At 43.2% G+C, this 18609-nt stretch overlaps 2 protein-coding genes across 2 annotated transcripts; both read left to right on the forward strand.

Annotated features, from left to right (window-relative positions):
• grhl3 (grainyhead-like transcription factor 3) lies at positions 1 to 11644 on the forward strand. Its single transcript, XM_071528118.1, has 15 exons — positions 1 to 142; positions 1793 to 1967; positions 2077 to 2126; positions 3180 to 3465; positions 3638 to 3877; positions 4608 to 4719; positions 4977 to 5071; positions 6106 to 6264; positions 6390 to 6465; positions 6591 to 6721; positions 7759 to 7793; positions 7955 to 8043; positions 8512 to 8597; positions 9093 to 9157; positions 10529 to 11644. Exons 1-15 carry the CDS (start codon positions 126 to 128, stop codon positions 10644 to 10646), a joined length of 1734 nt encoding a protein of 577 aa, XP_071384219.1. The 5' UTR covers positions 1 to 125; the 3' UTR covers positions 10647 to 11644.
• Positions 11645 to 12432: 788 nt separating this feature from the next.
• On the forward strand, positions 12433 to 16369 carry cldn23l (claudin 23-like). Its single transcript, XM_071528112.1, has 4 exons — positions 12433 to 12546; positions 15083 to 15133; positions 15283 to 15476; positions 15561 to 16369. The coding sequence occupies exon 4, from the start codon at positions 15620 to 15622 to the stop codon at positions 16367 to 16369; it is 750 nt and encodes a 249-aa protein (XP_071384213.1). The 5' UTR covers positions 12433 to 12546; positions 15083 to 15133; positions 15283 to 15476; positions 15561 to 15619.
• The last annotated feature ends 2240 nt before the right edge of the window (positions 16370 to 18609 follow it).

An 18609-nucleotide genomic window follows, 5' to 3' on the forward strand; every position in this document is an offset into this window, starting at 1 on the left:
GTGTGCCACTGCTCTTCTCTGCTAGACTGATAGACTTTATTACCGCTAAGGAAGAGAGACACACATACATACAGCGAACAATTCAAACTAAAGGAACCTATCCCCAGCTGACTTGGATTGGAGACATGACCAAAGAGACTGAGTAAGTTCTGTGATGATACATTTCATATTGTGGCTTAAAACTTTTTTTTTCTTCGACTTATGGCATTCATGTGCTAAGAAAAACGAGAGTTGGTTTTGACTGTACGACTTGCTCAATAGCTTATTTGATGTAGGACTTGTACCAACGTGCTAAATATAGACAGTGTTTTAGATGACTTGTGCGTAATTTTGGTGTAATACAGTTAGTGGTTCCAGGTTGTGGGATAGGAGAGACCACTACCCCCCCCCTTCTTTCTATTTGCAATGAGACCCCCATGTGAAACATCCCTGTTTTAAGAAAGGGGTGTTTTGCAGAGGAAATTGATATGGATAGCCTCAAACTCACACACACACACACACACACACACACACACACACACACATACACACACACACAAAGTTGGGTCTATGGTGGTAGCGGGTCTGTTTCGGGTTGTGTTGACACTAACCTAGGGGCCAGAGAGCACAAAAGGAGACAGGGAAATGAGAATCTCCTCTTGAGGTGTTGGAGAGAGACAGAGGGCAATGACAGCATGTAATGTAATGCATTGAATTACATAATGGTGAAACCCTAGACGCAAGCCCCTCTGTGTAAAAACATGTGCATTCAGCTGTGTTTAGGGGTAAATGGAGAGTAACTAATGGACGTGGTGTTATGTGGTGTTTAGTTTTGTGAGGCTGCTGAGTGAGGGGAGACAGAGAGAGACAGGTGCATGCCATAGCAGGTGTTTTACTCTGGCATCAATGCATAAAGTTATTGTTAAAATGTTTTGCTTGTTTGCCAAGTGCTATGTTAGAAAGCAACGTTCATTATTCTCTCATTAATCTTAATGAGGAATCTTGTGTGGTGGTGAATACCTGGGGTCTTCCTCTGCTGTCAGCACATTTGATTAGCTGTTTATCCAGAGTAAACTGGCTCTATTTGTTCATTAGCTACTTCAGTCAGACTCTCAGGGGGCTTATCCTATCCTAACAAAACTCACTGCAACTCTTTACACACAAATCCAACTGATTCCCTCCTCCAAATCCCAGGCTTTTTTTGTAATATGGAAACCCAAAGCTCACCTGTGTGAGGGTTGCGATGTTGTTTTAATTTAGTAAGGTAATCTTTTCATCTATTTTGAGATCTACAGAGACAGTGAAAGATGCAAATGAGAGAATTCAAAATACAATTCAAGAATGCATAAAGTTGGGGTTTTTTTTCACTTTCTTTCATGACACTAAAAACCACAGAAACACTAGATGTATGTGTGTATGTGTTTCTGTTTGTGTGTGTGTGTGTGTGTGTGTGTGTGTGTGTGCGTGCGTGGACGGGTGGGTGGCCCATGGCTTTTTGAACTTTTTTGAATCTGAGGGATGTTACTCAGCTCTGTGGTTTTGCAATCGAAACCCTCCTCGCTCTGGGGCAAGTATGTGCAGTGCTCCGAGGCTCAGACGCTGCTATTAAACCCCAGCTGCTCTCGCTCTGTCAAACCCTGCATGTCACACACATAGACACGCTCAAACAACATTCATTTGCATCGCCACAGCAAGTTTATTTGCCTATGGAACCACTGGAGAATTTTTGCAAATACATTCATTCCTTTCTCTATGTGTTTATTTTTTAACAACCACTGTCTAATCAAACTCAACTGTTTCCCCCTCACTATAGGACTCTGGGACTGGTCCTTCAGAACGAGAACTTCAACTATAGCCGTTACTCTAACTACATCATGGACTCCTGGTCCTACCTGGAGAACCCGGTCCCCGACTTGAGCAGATCCAAACCCAGACTCCACCCAGGAGATGACCTGACAGCCATCACCATGCTGTATGAACAGTGCAAGGTAGCTAATCCATAATCAATCAATCATCAGCATCCCCAGAGTTGAGTTGAATGTTAACCTCAATTTTAAATTCTATTTTCTTAACTTTTTTTTGCATTTTAATTTCCAGAACCAGAAAGAACCGAAGGGCAACCGTGGCATTTGCAAGCCAACAGAGAAGTAAGTGTGTGAACGGGATTGGCTGCAAGCTTGCAGAGACAAAATCCACCTGTTCACCAAACAGTTGTGGCTATGATATTATGTGTTTGTGCAACTACTCATGCATGCCAGTGTGGTACATATTTTTACCAAGTAGATGCCTTTACATGAAATCCATCACTCAGTCATTAAAGAATATACTGTAGATGATTCAATCCCCAAAATGTTAGTATTTGGGATAGCCTATTCTTCCAAAATTAGTTTTACTTTCATATCATTTTAATGTAATTTTGGAATTAAACTCTTCACACGCATCCTCCCTTATTTTTCACCCATCCCCTGTTGTCTTTGAGCCAAATGTATTAAGAGAGAGTATGATGGAGAAAGAGAAAGGCAGGGCTTTGGGAGGTCAGAAGCAGGTGAGTGGGTAATCCTCAAGTCAAACAGAGTCAGAGGGATTACTGGCTGCCACTCCTCCACCTATCCAATCCTTCCATCCATCTATCCATCTACCCCCCCCCTCCTTCTCTCTACCATCTTTCCCTTGCGAAAAGAGTTTCACAACTCATAGACGGGAGCTCTGTCCTCACTGAGCTCTCCATTCCCCGCACTCACGTTTTGTTTGGTGGATGAGAAATGGCCATTGTTGGGGCGCACTGTTGTCCCCTCAAACACTGTAAACACCCCACAGAGAAACTCAAACACAGAGAAGAAAAAACACTGGATTAAGTGACAAACAGTTCCCACCCAGATTCAGACCCTGTCTTTCTACGAGTTAACTTTGCAGTGGCTCTCTGTGTATGCTAAGAGGCTTCAGACACAAGAGAGCTGAAGTGCTTTTATTGACTGTCATGTGTTTGCACAGTCTGTATTGATGTGCTAGTTTACAGGCTTCTGTACTGGCTACTGTATAAAAGACAGTCACCCAGTCACTTTAGTGTGTTGTTTATTTACTGTCACTTGATACGTGGGTGGAGTACTACAGAGTCATGATGACCTGACAAAACATGTGTCACTGCTGTAATTAAATAACTCTTCCTCTTCTCCCCCCTCTCCCCCCACAACCCTTCCCAGGACGCTCACTAACTCCTCCCTTGAGCTGGTTTCCTTGGAGACGCCCACCAACATCATGAAGATGCTGTCGGACAACATTCCCTCCAGCCACCCCCAGGACGTTTTAGCATCTTCCATCTGCACCCCCACCAAGCCGAATGTCTCTCTGGCCACCTCGGACACCTACGCCACCCTGACCACCGCCATGGTGGAAGGCTACGACAAGCAGGACCTCAACCACATCTTCGACTCCCTGCTGCAGAAGTGGCCAACAGAGGCAGGGGCTTTCCCCGACGCTAGCGCCGAGGTAAGACTGAACTATAAATATACATCATTTGGTATTTCTGTGTTTGTATTCTAGTCTTTCTCATTTTCTCTCTTACCTCTTTTCACTATATTTTATAGTGCCTCCCCTTCTCTTCCTTCCTCTTACTCTGCCTCTTCACTTTATTAATCCCTGTGTCTTGTGTGGATGTCAGCCTCTTCCCTACAGCGATCCCTTCTCTGAGGACCAGTCCAGCCCGGTCTACTCAGGCTCCTACACCAGCTCCCCTCCAGAGAGATATGGGAGTGAGTTCCAGTTTGCCCTGGGAGCCCCCTCGGCCTCCCCATACAAGTCCACAGAGCTGCCCATGGTCTACCTGAACAAGGGACAGTTCTACCCCATCACCCTCCAGGGAATAGACAGTACCGCTGGCCTCACTGCCAGCAAAGTCAAGGTGAGTCAAGGCATCGCAATGTGTTGAGTGCAGATTCTTTTTCAGGGATAGGCTTTTTTAAAATTTGATTTGCATTTACATTTTAGGCATTTTGGTGACTGTAGTTCTGAGTGCATCCTTCCCTCCAGGCTCATTAATGGGCCCATGAATACACACATTCTTTGCGTGCCACCAAGCTAACCCATCCCTAAATCTCTGTCCCTCCCTTGGAGCCAGCTCCTTGGTGACTAATTCCCGGCTGAGCTGTACCCACACTGGGCTAGTACAAGTAGAAATGACATTGTCCTGCCCTGTATCATTTATTATTATGGTGGTGTAATGAGGCCAGAGTGCAGCTGAGCTCAGCTCAGTTTGTCTGGCTGGATCAGTGTGAAAAAAGAGGAGAGCACAAGGAGAGGGGAAGGTGTGGTGTGGCTTAAAAGCATAGGTGACAACCCTTTTCTTTGTCAGGTGAATAAGAGGATAAGAATATACCCAGACACACACACGCACACACACCAGCTCATTGCTAATAGCTGATGACAATGCAAGGAGAAAAGGGGGATTTGGAGTGATGAATGAAGGGGTGATGGCTTAGAAAGGACAGTTGGTTGTTATTGGACATAAAGGCGTAAAGAAGTACAATCACCAAGACAAATGTACCTAATTCTCTCCTTCACTGGTTCCCTGTCACCCCTACCCACACACACACACACTCATCTATTTCTTTCTCTCCCTCTCTCCACCTCAGACAGTAGTGATGGCTGTGTTTGAGAATGACAAGAGTCCAGAAATACAGCTTCGCTCTTGGAATCACTGGCATGCACGCCAGCCCACTGTCAAGCAGAGGGTCATTGACATCGGTATGTTCTTCACACATTACAAAACACACACACACATACACACACACACACACACATACACACACGCTAAACACGTAGACAGTAACATTTTTGCTTCTGTTTCTTTTATGGGTTTTTCTTTCATATGTTGCATAAAATAATGAATTCATCATTCTGATCTGATTAGAGGTGACACCTACTTCAGCAACAACAATAACTGAAAAGTGTTTTGTGCAAATAAAGAGAAGATTAAAAAAACAATTTATTTCTTTTAATAGCGGACTACAAAGAAGTGTTCAGTGGCATTAGCAACATAGAGGAGGTGGCTTTCAACGCCCTCTCCTTTGTTTGGAACCCCAACGAAGAAGCCAAGGTAAACACACAAGAAACACACACATCTCTCTCTCTCTCTCTCTCTCTCTCTCTCTCTCTCCCTCTCTCTCTCTCTCACTCTCAGAAAACTGTACACATATGTCACTATCAAACTACAATGCAACATTACCATTACAGTATAGGATACATATTACTATTAATGGCTCTGCACAGCAAGTTTACTGAGTAGAAAAGGAACAGGAAGGGTGGTAGAAGGAACAGGAGAGATTTAGGAGGAAGGACAGGGAAGCTGGAGGAGGGAGGTAGCGAGAGAAGGAGTGGTAGAAGAGGGAGGAGAGGAATCCTAGATATGTGTTTGGCCCTGAGGCTCCTGTCGCCACAGCAGGCGAGAGCCACGTCTCATTTCAACCTTCTCAATGGCCCCAAGGCACTGGGGTGGGGCCACAAAACCTGCTACAGGTGGAGAGAGGGAGGAAGAGCAGAAACGAGAGGACAGAGAGAATAGAGAGGATTAATCGAGAAAAATGAGGAAGACCAAGATTGTAACAAACATCTACAGGTCACTTTCAAGGCAGACAAAAGACGGTAATAGCAGGTGTTCTCAGTGCAGTGAGTGAATTTTTAACTAAGCATCCATCATCAACTAACATCACTCAACTATCTCTATTTTTACACCAGCCTTGAAGCTCAGTCCAAAAAGATGTCATCGTGCAAATGTCACTGGCTTCTTGATGTTTGTTTTCATTGGCATACACTACTTCCCTATAAGTGCCTGTCATTATATGTCAGATTAGGACACTCCTTGAGTGTAACCTGAACGATGTCAATCATCATCATACAAACCTCATATCCATACAGTGTACACTAGACAAATTATCTCTGTCACTATTCTATTTATTACTAGATTAAACATAAATGTGGCTCCTTGTTTATAAGGAGTCAGTCAGTCGATTTAATTGCCAGTTTATGGTAGCTAATTATAGTAACAAGTGGGAAACATTATAAATAATGATAATAACCCTCTCCTCTCCTCTCCTCTCCTCTCCTCTCCTCTCCTCTCCTCTCCTCTTACAGGTGTACATTGGCATCAACTCCCTGAGCACAGACTTCTCCTCTCAGAAGGGAGTGAAGGGTATGCCTCTAAACCTGCAGATAGACACTTATGACTTCAGCACAGGAACCAACCAGCTCATACACAGAGCCGCTTGCCAGGTCAAGATTTTCTGTGATAAGGTAAGTCACTGTGCTCCAGTTCACTTCATTTACCCTTTGGTCGTACAAGTAAAAAAGGAGAACTTAACATTTGTCTAATCAGAGTGTCATTATTTTAACTGTGTGGTTATGTGTGTTGTCTGCAGGGTGCAGAGAGGAAGATGCGAGATGAGGAGAAGAAGAGAACCAAGAGGAGGGGCAAGAACACTAGTGACGCCAATGGTGAGTGTTGCATCTCTTTGAGATAATTATTTGTACCCCCCCAACACCTCCCCAAACACAGTCACACACACATGACATCCTCAGATGTCCATTCTGACATTGTGCTCCCTCCTTCTCCCTTCCAGCCATTAAGTCTTTAGTGAGCAGCTCAGTGGGCAGCGACTGCACCTTCTTCAAGACCCTGGATGACCATGTCACCCAGCCTGTTCTCTTCATCCCAGAGACGCACCTCTCCAGCATGCAGCGCTGTAGTATGGTAGGTAGCCTCCTCTCCTCTCCTCTCCTCTCCTCTCCTCTCCTCTCTTACTTGAGATTTCCCTCAGCTTTCTGAGGATCTGAGCGTTGCAGCAATAGCGTGTTACATGAATCATGTTCCCGACCCCTGTATCCCTGCAGGCTACAGGACAGGCACGAGAGAGGCAGGGGAAAAGTGTGGGAAACTATGTAGTGGGAAAAGTGGGCTGGGAAAAGGTGGGTGTCAGCGAAAGTGAGATGAAACGCTAACCTTAGATCAGATGAGCTAATTGGAGTCGAAACCAGGCACAAGTACAAGCCGCTACAACTGACTGACACTAAGATTAAGCTGTGGGGGCTTACACACCTGGCGCACACACACACACACAGACACCTGACACATGCACACAGACACGCTCATGGCACCCCCTTCCTCTAATGTTTCTGTGGTTTCCAGTGCTGTTGACACAAGACAGTGGAGGTGGTGAGGGTGCTGTTCAGACAGGCCAGTTTTCCCACACTAGGGAGTCTGGAGGGCTGTGTGTGTGTTTGTGTGTGTATCTGTGTGTGTGTGTGTGTGTGTGTGTGTGTAGGCAAAGAGGCATCGGACGAAAAAGAAACCTGAGGGAAAAGGAGATGTGCTTTTAATTTAGATGGTGCTTACGGGGAATGCCATTCATAACCTGCTTTAGGAAATATGCACTAGTGATTAAATAGTCAGTTTTAAAAGAGAGTACACAAACGACACAATGACAAGGCTTTCTACTACTACTATTACTTTGATAATGCACTGACACACAGTCTGATATGAATGGCTGATAGGTGGCGAAACTCTGATTGGCTAGAGTGATAAATAAAGCCCAGGATGGTGAGCCTTGTATCTGTAATTCTCCATCCGTGTCCACGCTGTGAAAGGTCATGGGAATGATAACATTCCTTCTGTTGTGTTCCGCACAGACAATGGTGGGAAGGGGGACATTAAGCAATGTCTTTATCAGTCGGGCTCGTTCTAATCGCATTACTGATCTTCTCTCTCTCTGTTTCCCTCTCTTGCTGCAGGCCACTCCTCTAACAACTCTGGACGAGGTTGAAAGGTAAGCATGTGCTAGTACATACCAGGCAATATGAACAGTTTAACATCACAAAGAGTGACAGTTATTTGCAATGGAACATACCGTGGCCACTTGTACATTGTAGGCAGCCTGATACCATGATGATGGCTTTGAGTCTGATGTGGTTATATTTGTGTTTCCAGGAATTCTCTGAAGAGGTTGTACCCAGAGAGAAGAGAACAGAGCAGCCCTCCACCCAGCAAACAGGCCCGCAGGGAAGACCCACAGAGAGGTATGCAGGAAAATAAAGCGTCTAATATTTAAAATGATCATTTTAAAGTCACAATTAAACTGCATTTTGAGAGCATCCTGCTTCCTTCATTTAGTGTATTTCCTGGTGAAACAGGATATTGGGATGGGACAATTTTTAACCCAATGGGATATCAGTTAGGGAGAGAAAGGCAGTTTTATTTGATGGGAAGTCCAGAGGAACAGGATGGTTTTATTGGTTGGAGTTTTTATGTACGCCTCCTGGCACATGATGAAATCACCACTAAAGATTTTCTGTTTTCCAGGAGGTAAAAGTAATGACATATTCATTTAAAAACACAAGAAAATATTTTGGCATGAATTGTGAAATAGTTGTGTGGTATGATAGAATGAGATAAAAAGGCGAAAAAGTCATTTTTCATTTCAGTGTGACTAAGCATTCTCCATGAGTTTCTGACCTTAATGGGTTTTTGTTTTCTCACATTTGCAGTTCTGCTGTACGTGAGGGCAGAGACTGAAGAGGTGTTTGACGCACTCATGCTCAGCACACCAACACTGATGGGCCTACGGGAAGCTGTAAGTGACACACACACACACACACACACACACACACACACACACAACTCATACACATGCAGACACACACACACACACACACACAAACACACATTTCTGATTTACCTGACCTGATCTACCACCTCTAGTGATGTGACAGATATACCTCCACTTTTCCTCTATTGTTCTTTCTTAAGACAAACAGACACACACACACTTCACACATCCTTCACACACACACACACACACACACACACATTTCTGATTTACCTGACCTGATCTACCACCTCTAATGATGTGACAGATATACCTCCACTTTTCCTCTATTGTTCTTTCTTAAGACAAACAGACACACACACATTTCACAGATCCTTCACACACACACACACACACACACACACACGCACACACACACACGCTCACACACACGTTAACTTTATCTTCTGTCATCCTTCAAGTCTTTCTTTCAACAGGAGATAGTGCTAACTGTCCTCTCACATTCCTTTCCTTCCTCAGATTTCAGAAAAGTACGGTATGCAAAAGGACACCATTGGGAAGATCTACAAAAAATGCAAAAGAGGGTGAGTAGCCTATCATGGGGATTCTTGGTATGGCTGTGCCCACCTTTTTTGACAACCAGCTTAACACACAAGTTGGGTAAAGGGAGTTATAATCATGCTTATTCGACGCAGTCAGTGTGCATAAAGTCAGCGCTTAGTTCATGGCTTAATCTCAGCCTCCTCCAAGAAAGCTAATGCTGCCAGACCGGGTCGGTAGGTTAGTTGGCTCTGCTCTCTGGAATGTGTTAATTGCAGCTCCTCCAAAAGAAAGACAAATGACTGAGGGAGGATGGAAAGATTTCATCCTGTGGATGAGTCACAGGCGATTGTTTTACTTATTTATGTTTTCATAATCTGATCTCATCGCTGCACCAGGAAGTTTTTCTGGTGTTGAAAGAGATAGCCAGCCCTGATAGCTGGCAGATTTTAAGGCTTCAGGTGACTTCCAGTAAATGAGACTTGCCTTTGAGGTGAAGTTGACGTCACGGGTTCTAGTCTGTCCGTGAGGTTATGTGTCATGATGTTTCTCATCATGAATAGACAATGTTTACAGCTCAGTGGCCCTGAAAAAGGTAGACATATCAGCTAGAAGCCTCAATTTCCAAATATGCTCAATTTTACATACAAAATGCATCTATCTTACTCATTCAAGAGCTGCCAAACTGGTAATAGTCTGGATCTTTTCCTGTAAAACAACTGATAGGATCAGAGGGGCTTTCATCTCATAATGTGTTGTCTACTTCGACTAACTATCCCCTGAGATGTTAGTAAGCCCTCCTGACAGAGGCTGAAACACCCTAGGGAGACCGTCCTCTTGCTGCTAGCTAGCACCGTGGGGGGAGCAGCTAAGCTAACAGGTTGGGTTACATTCTCCCCGCTGTTCCCTCCCTCTTTTTTTTTGCTCTTGTCTTCAATCAGTCCTGGCCCTGTGGGCAGAGAGCATGAGCTGGCGGTTAGTTCTGTCATTATAGACTTAAAGACTTAGAGGTTAGTGTTAGTGGGGAGGAGGAGGAGATTGACCTAATTTACTGCCATTAGTGATGCGGGATAGATGAGGTATTCCTCCACTCTTCCTCTTTTGGTTTTCTTCAGACAAGCTTCCTTAAGACTAAATGACGTGTTGCTCTTACAGTAACCCAAACAACAAGAAAAATGACTCTGACTTTTTTTGAAAGTCTAGAGCTGAACACATTTTCAGAACAAATTTTCATGTCTTAATTTTGAAGTTGAATATGTTTTTCTTTAACTGGGTTAATTTACCTATATTCAAGGTAATTCAACATGTAATACAATAGCTTGGCTTATTTCCTTACTTGCACCTCTAGTAGGCTAACCTTTGCTCCATGCTCACTGGAGTAACCTTAGTTTTGTTTTTGCTTGTGTTGTATTCAGAATTTTCGTCAACATGGACGACAACATTGTTGAACACTACAGCAACCAATCCGCCTTCCTCATTGAGATGTCCGAGGTCGTCAGCGGTCAGTTCCAGATCACTCTCACTGAGCTATGAAGACAAGCATCCAATCAGCCACCTGCTCCGTCACAGGATCTAACAAATCACAACTGCCAATTTCAACCATCTCTAGAAGCACTGCCCAATCAGAGACACTGCAGTCCAGATGGTCTGGACCACCAAAACCAATAAGGGAACTGGATTGAACAGAAAGTTCCAATATTTCCAATCATAGTTGGAACTGTCAAACCGTTTTTAGACTTTGCCTTTGTAAATACCACTCACCCCACTTTTTATATTTTAATTAAATATTTTAACATGAGAGCAATTATGATGGATATGCTGTAAATATATAATGTAAATAGAATTAATATGACAATGTTTTATGAGCTAGCCATGTGCATATTGTAATCCATTTACCACAAATTGCTACATATTTCAATTTTTGAGGAATTCTGTACATGTTTTGTGTACAGCGTATTTTCAGAGGATGCCGTTCTTGCTGCTTGCAATCATCATTTCTTCAACAAGATATCAAGAGCCAGCAGTGCCTTTTCTCATGCATCCCATCGCTACCAACCTCTCTTTCATTCCATTGTATTATTCCAACACCTGCTGATAATGTTTGTCGCTGTTTGATACTGCCAGAAGTATGATCCCGTAGCTTCCTGTTAGTTTCACAACTAAAATGACCCGACGGTGGGTTGCGTTCAGAACCGAAAGTCACACATTTCCCTTCTCAACACCACACGGAGTTAGTATTGGCCATCATTTCGCCCGAGACTGCACACATTTCCTGACTGTATGGTGTAACCACAGAGTTTTCCCACTGCGTTTGAACCACTTAGAAGCAGTTCAAACCCCAAACCCTGAGGCCTTTCAGTGGAGTTTTATTTTGTGTGTGTGTGAAAAGTTGTTGGATTTTTCCTTATACGTTACGCATCATTTCAAAGCGAACATGTATCCCTGTAATATTTCATTATTATACCACGGCAATTCTGGTTGTATTAGTCACATCTTGCCTTTTTGTAAGAAAATAAAGAAAATGCATAATAGGTTTCATGGTCGGGTCTCATTTCATTTCATACAGTGTAAAATCATACAGATCTGACTGAAAACTATTCTGCTTAGCCAGCTTCAGTTATCAACAGAATGAACAAAAGGAATGGACGAAAGGCACTGTGTGTGTGTGTGTGTGTGTGTGTGTGTGTGTGTGTGTGTGTGTGTGTGTGTGAAAGAAAGCACTGCAGAAATGAAATTAGTCTTATGAAGTGAAGCACATATGGGATACAGTATGTATGAGATGCAACTCCTTACTCCTTAATAATCAGATCAAACAAAAGCATGGATTTCATTTGTATGAACAAGGGTCCAGTGTTATTTCACTGTATGGATGGGTTTTTGAGTGGATGGAGAGAGGGGGGTCGGTGGTTCACTCACATGCAGATGAACAGACAAACAAAAACAAATTGCATTCTGGTGTGCTAGCAGCCCCATGTGCTCCAAAACAGACAGTACACATATGTGGTATGTGGTGTGTCAGCACAGGGAAAAGCAAGAGAGGTACTCTATCTGAGATGTAACACAGACATCCTTCAGCAAGTGAAGAGAGAGAGAGAGAGAGAGAGAGAGACAGAGAGAGAGAGAGGGAGGCAGCCAGGCAAACAGAAAAACAAAGACAAAAACAAGGACAGAGAGAGATGCAGCAACAGACACACACACACACACACACACACATAAAGACAGAGAGAATCAGGAGGTAGACGGAGGTGGCAAGACTGATGAAGCAAGGATAGGTGAAGGAGGAGGAGGAGAGAGAGAGAGAGACAGAATAATGAAGAGGTGGTAGAGCCATCTGCTGCCACAGAGGGAATCATGTTAGCCATTCAAACAAGAGCAGAGAGGCAGCCAGCGGAGGCAGCAACCTGCAGTCAGATACCACTACCCCTCCTGAATGGTAAGTGACTGTTCAATGTGTGTGTGTGTTTGCATGCATGTGTGTGTTCGTTTGTGTGTGTCTGTGTCGGTGTGAGAGCCGCTGTTCATGTGTGAGAGAAACTGCGCGAGTTTGAGCTATTAATAACTTACAGTGTGTTCATCATTGTCAATTTAGGATTATTCAGTGCTTTGCCTTCCTGCGGATGTTTCCATATCTTTCCTCCTCCTGTCATCTCTCCATCCAAATGTTCTCGATTCAAGCATCTTACAGGTGTTGTTATTGAATTCAAGACATTTCAGTGGCGGTATGAAAAGGCGAAGGGACAAGACTGGAAAATATTTAGATCAAATCTTAATGACATTTTGAGGCAGCACAAAAATCACATGCAAATAAGCTGTTATATAAGCATATAAGTGATGTTACTGTGATTGTGGTTCCAAAATGAGACATCCTTCATGTGAAAAAAAGTTACCTAATGTTAAAAAAAAACATGGATAACTGATAACTGATAAATAGCTGGTTATATAATGAACTTTTTGCTCCTTGAATCAGGTGAGACTTTTGTGATGCAGTCCATGAAGCAGCTGACTGTCAAACCCGTTTGAATCACTGCTCATGCAGACAGGGTATCATGTCCTGACAGCTGAGTCAGGTCTGTGATTTCTGTCTGTCATCCTCTCTTTTTCCTCATGTGAATAAAGTGACAATAATCCAGCAGTATATTAGAAAATATTCCACAATTTACAAGGATCACCGCGATGTTAGGACATGATTTTAGACACAGATGACGTGTCCCTTTAACATCCATCTCCTCATGCCAAAGGTTTATTCTATTTTTCTATTCTATTCTATTCTATTCTATTCTATTCTATTTTTCAATACTTGATTTTGGCCTTGATTTTGGCCTTAGTAATGAACTCTTTGAATTAGAAATTACCCTGAGTTTACCATTTTCTGCAATTACTTACCCACTGAAACTGCTTCTGTGAACAAAATATCCCTATTAGATTACAGTATTATCTCTCTAATGTATTAGCTACCAAAACAATATCTCTTTTGACAAGGCTTACTCATCTGTTTTCACAGAAATTGCACATTTGTTACACCTTTTTTTTTTTTGCTAGATCAAAGAAGTTTCTTTATAAACCATGGTGAACATTATGTTTTTGTGTAGAAAGCACATGATCATTCAGTGTACAATAGTCCAGTCATTGCAACTCAGCAACACAAACACACAGTTCTCAGGGTGCAAACAGTAATGAGTGTTCAATGTAGACTTCAGATATGACTTTTTTCTTGACCAACACTGGGTAGTCTATATCTCCCTCACTTGAAAATCATTTTTTTTAATTAAGCTACGGAGCTAAGGAAAGCTAAGGAAAGTCTGGAAATTGACTACTGGAAAGTCAATTCACAGGATACTTATATAACAAAGTATCCGTGATTTTTTCACTTGCTACTGCAATTTTTTTCTGATCGTGTATTCACTGGTGTGTCTGGGGGGGTATTTTATAGGTGTGTCATCTAAGAACAATGTTTTCATTTAGGTAGAAGATATCTTCATTTTGCATAGAAGGACGCATTTTATGTGAAAAGAGTTAAGTTTCATCAACACAACATGATTTTTTGTTTTGTGTTTATAGCTTTGGAAAAAACTGAGCATGTAATGTGTGCAAGTGACCGTGACTGTGAAAAATTGTGATGACTGTATAGCTGCTGTTGAAAATTGAAACACATGGAGCAAGGGCGATCTTCTACACTTAGACATGGTAGTCATCGTATTATGATTCTCACACATTCTGTGTGGTCGTTCCTTTGAAAGGGATGGTGATTGGTTGTGGCTGCTTGTTAAACCCCTCTGTGTGTGTGTGTGTGTGTGTGTGTGTGTGTGTGTGTGTGTGTGTGTGTGTGTGTGTGTGTGTGTGTGTGTGTGTGGGCACTGTGTATGCATACTGTATGTCTGTGTGAGTCAGACGTCATCAAGCTGTCTTGTCCCCGTCCCCGAGGGCATTCTTTCTTCCTCCAGGCTGAAACACTGTAGATAGACTCACTCAGCATTCAGACATCATTACTGGCCGAACTAAATTCTTCCAAGGTCACAGCTGGCCATTAATCGACAGGCTGGGAGAAGACAGCATCATGTACGCGCGTGCACCAGACACACAAACACACACACACACGCACACACAAACACACAGAGGCATGCACACATTCACACAGATGTACACCAGCATGCTAACATTCATGAATACGCACACACACGCAAGCACAGAGACAATCAGGTCTTGTACAGAGAGGAATCTAAGTAGGTCTGGCGATAAATAAAGCCGCTCAGCTCAGTCATGTTGAGACTGGCCAGGTTACCGTATCCTAGCAACAGAGATGGGCATCGACCGTTCAGTCTTTTCCTGTCCAGCACTGGAGTAGTGGAGCCCTTCGCTCCGGTTCCCACCTCTCTGTGTCTTTCTCTCTCCTTCCCTCTGTCCTTCTGTCCTGATCTGACACACACCACCTCCCCACCTCACTCTCTGTCTCTGTATCTTTCTCTTTCTAGCAAATTAGTCCGAAGTGAAGAGCCACAAGAGAGGAGAGTGACGATGAAGAGGTAATGTATTTCTTGAGGTGTTGATCTAATCGTGTTGATCAAACTGTACTGATCATTGTATTGCGCTACTTTGCCTTTGCTAATTGCTATTGACTTGTAGCTATTTGGGGAGGCAAGATATTAAAAGCTTTGTTTGGTTTCTCTTACAGGCACAGTTAGGTCAGTGGTGTCTGGCCAGAGGAGACACTTGTGGCTGTTTTTTCTTCAGACAGAACCCACAGGAGAGCTTTCATCTTCATCATCACTCATCATCACAATCCAGTTGTCTATGCTGCGGGGAGAGCCAGACTGTTCTGGTCCCTCCAGGCCATCGTATAACAGTATATAACAGTCGAATAACAGAGTGAGTATTTTCTTAAGAAGGCACATTAATGACAGGTACTGTGAAGTTGGTGTGTTTTACATGGAACTATCTTGACTTCAACAGAGTCCTCTTTCATACAAAGGTACAAGAAGGAAAACAGAATTAGGGCTGCACTACCCATAATGCACACTCCAGCCTCCATGGTGATGGGGATTGTCTTTGCCCCAGTGGGATTGGTCCTTGTCTTCACCGCCGCCATCACTCCTCAGTGGAGAGAGGGGCAGGCGCGCCTGGGCATGACGGGGCCGGGGTCACTTCCTCGGTCAGGGGTAAAGGGTCAAGGGTCAGGGGTCAGGGCCGGGTCAGTGGAGACGCTGCTCCTGCTGCGCTCTGATGGACTGTGGGAGAGCTGCCTGCAGGTGGCGCACTCGGAGCTGAAGCAGTGCTGGCCGGTGGCGGGCGCGTACCAGAGAGACCCTCGGGTTTGTCTGGCACAAGGCTTGGTGCTAAGCTCCTTGTTCCTGTGCGGCGCTGGCATTGTTCTGGCGTGTATCGGGGTCCGCTGTTGGACCGATCTTCCTCTGAGAGGTGTAGCGGCGACCGGTGGCCTCTTGGTGGTGCTGGCCGGGCTGCTGAGCCTCACTGCCCTGGGGGTGTACACTCACAACCTTGGAAGACTGGGGATGGAGGATCCAGGGCAAGGGATCAACAACAGGTTCCCCCACCTCAGCCTGCGTCCAGCCGGCTCTCTCTACTTTGGATGGCTGGGTTCATGCATACAGTTGCTGGGAGGCAGCGCTCTGCTGCTCAGCTTCAAACGACCAAGATGCCCGACCTGCCCCTCCTGCCCAGAGCTGCCCGCTTGTCCTGTGTGTCGTTCCTGTCCAGAGATTAACAAGTCAGAGACAGAGGTGTATGAAGTCAGCTGTTAGAGTGTGAACCTCAGAGACAAGCACCTCAGACAGCATGTGTGGCGTGGCTATGTCCAGAAAGACTAAAATCAGAGGATGTGGGTGAAGATGGACCAAAAATATATTGCTCCTCCTCCTGAAAGTCAGCTGTTCAGCTAATGAATCTAAAACTGCCAACAAATGAAATTAAAATTGAGAGAACCAACTTTCGAATGCCTCTAAACCACAGGACATTGTCGATAGATTATTACTCGATTAAGCATTTCTAACACCAACACCAGGTATGAAATATCATTTTAGTGTGTAAAATATAAAGTGATGAATGATACAGTTGAAAAAGCTTGTAAGAGATGTAATGTGCTGTCTGCACTGGGGGAGTATTGGCAGAAAAGAGCTCAAATCCATGCTGCCTTTAACTGCAACAACTTGTAAAACGTCATTGAAGTATCAATTTGTGCTGCATTTTACATACTGTAGCCACGCCTTTGTACTGTTAGCGGAAACTTTACATTTTCATACCTAATCAGGTTCTCTGTGCTTTTCTTGTATAATGTGTTCTGTGTCCGAACAAAACTGTGAAAATGTAATATATTCATAATAAATCATGAGAGCAGATGCTTAGATGATGTCAGGACTTGGGAGGAGGATTGGGAGAGTTATTTTCAGAATGTAATCCATTACGGATCTCGGATTGCATGATTAAATTTGTAATCAGTAACATGTTTCACTGGATTTCTTCAGCTCTACCTTTTAGTTAGTTTTGGGTTACTTAACTCTAAATAGAGAGTGATGTTAAATGAATGAATATCAAAATCCCCTTTACTGCTCAAACATGGCTTTTAGTAATCCTGTGAAAAATCTTGAATTATTTTCTGTAAAAGGATCTATGGAAGACAGAGACCAATTTTTGATGAGCAAGATTACTGTAATCCCTTTACACGTCATCTTTTACATCCTTAGGCTGTCTGTCAGATTAGCCTTTTGGACAATAACTTGATGAGCCTTCATCTGAAGTGAAGCATATGTTTGATGAATGTGATGAATATGATGCCACTTATTTGATACCGTGAGCAGTAAGAGGAAAGCAGTAATGCGTTGTTAGAGGGAAGGAGTAGCGAGAGCAGAATGGACACAGCAGAGGGGGGTTTATTCTTTGTAAATGTTTTGTTGATGTTCAGTTGTAATTCTGTGTTCATACTTATGGTGGATTCTGCATTAAATAAACAAGATTCAACAACATGGCACTGTGTGCTACTTCCTAACACCACTGTTATAACTGAGAATGAGAGTGGAAGCAGATCCAGACAGATTTTAAGAAAGAAAAGCATTCAGGTCAGACCCTTGCAAACACAGAAAACAATTAAAAAAAAGTAATTATATAGGGCAGAAAAACAATTAATCATAAACAGAACTAAAGGCAAACAGGTTCATTTTGCTCCTGCACTTAATGTCACATTCTCAAGATATTTCATACATTATGAATTATACTATATGTGTACACATTTGCCATCCTTATACGTACTGCACTTATCTATACAGCATGTTCTAGTGTTGGACAGTGATTCAAATTCATTTTCTCCACACAAAGCTGAGAGGCAGTTTATTTCAGTCAACAGAGAGCGGAAAGGTCATTGCAGTCCTCAGTGCAATTTACTGAATTAGCAGCAAGATGCCTCTTATGTGAACAGTTCTCCTTGATTTGTTGACAAGACGAACAATTCAATTTGTTCTGTCAGTGGAAAATAACACCTTTCAGTGAGTGACTAACATCTTGATGAGACCGAGTGTTCAGTACAGAGAACAAGGACATCATCTGGCCCTCCGTTACCTAATCATGCGACCGCAATGACCTAGTTTTGTTGAGTGAGTGCAGACAAGTCTTCAGTGGAATCAACAGACAATTCATTTTCAAACTTATAGAATAAAATGCTTAGTTTGCTGGTTAAAACTCTCTAAACAATAGAACAAGCATTTCATTGAATTTGAATGGGTTTTTTTTATAATTTGTTTGTACAAATGTGTTGAATGAGTTTATGACACCCATACCAGCACCAGTAAAACCATTGTGTGCTGTGACACTGTATATTGCAATATATAAACTCTATGTCATTTTTCAAAGAATGGGTCAGTACCTAAGTAGAGTCATGAAGCCATAAAAATGTATTCCCAAATGAATGTTGAAAAATTGGTATCCAAAGCCAATGGCTATGCTCTATTTCAGAAGTAGTCTACAATGTGAGCAGCAGACGCGACCTGGTGAC

The sequence above is a fragment of the Centroberyx affinis genome, unplaced genomic scaffold (assembly GCF_046629955.1).
Source record: "Centroberyx affinis isolate AG114_WGS23_722 - 3 ecotype Tasmania unplaced genomic scaffold, CSIRO-AGI_Caff_v1 ptg001619l_1, whole genome shotgun sequence".
NCBI lineage: Eukaryota > Metazoa > Chordata > Actinopteri > Beryciformes > Berycidae > Centroberyx > Centroberyx affinis.

What these genes read in the sequence shown, in the direction of transcription:
- grhl3 (XM_071528118.1), top strand. An exon ending in TCCCCGACGCTAGCGCCGAG is followed by an intron (nt 3,466 to 3,637) that starts GTAAGACTGAAC and finishes TGTGGATGTCAG; the next exon opens with CCTCTTCCCTACAGCGATCC. An exon ending in ACTCTGGACGAGGTTGAAAG is followed by an intron (nt 7,794 to 7,954) that starts GTAAGCATGTGC and finishes TTGTGTTTCCAG; the next exon opens with GAATTCTCTGAAGAGGTTGT.
- cldn23l (XM_071528112.1), top strand. Translation starts at nt 15,620, where the DNA reads ATGCACACTCCAGCCTCCATGGTGATGGGGATTGTCTTTGCCCCAGTG.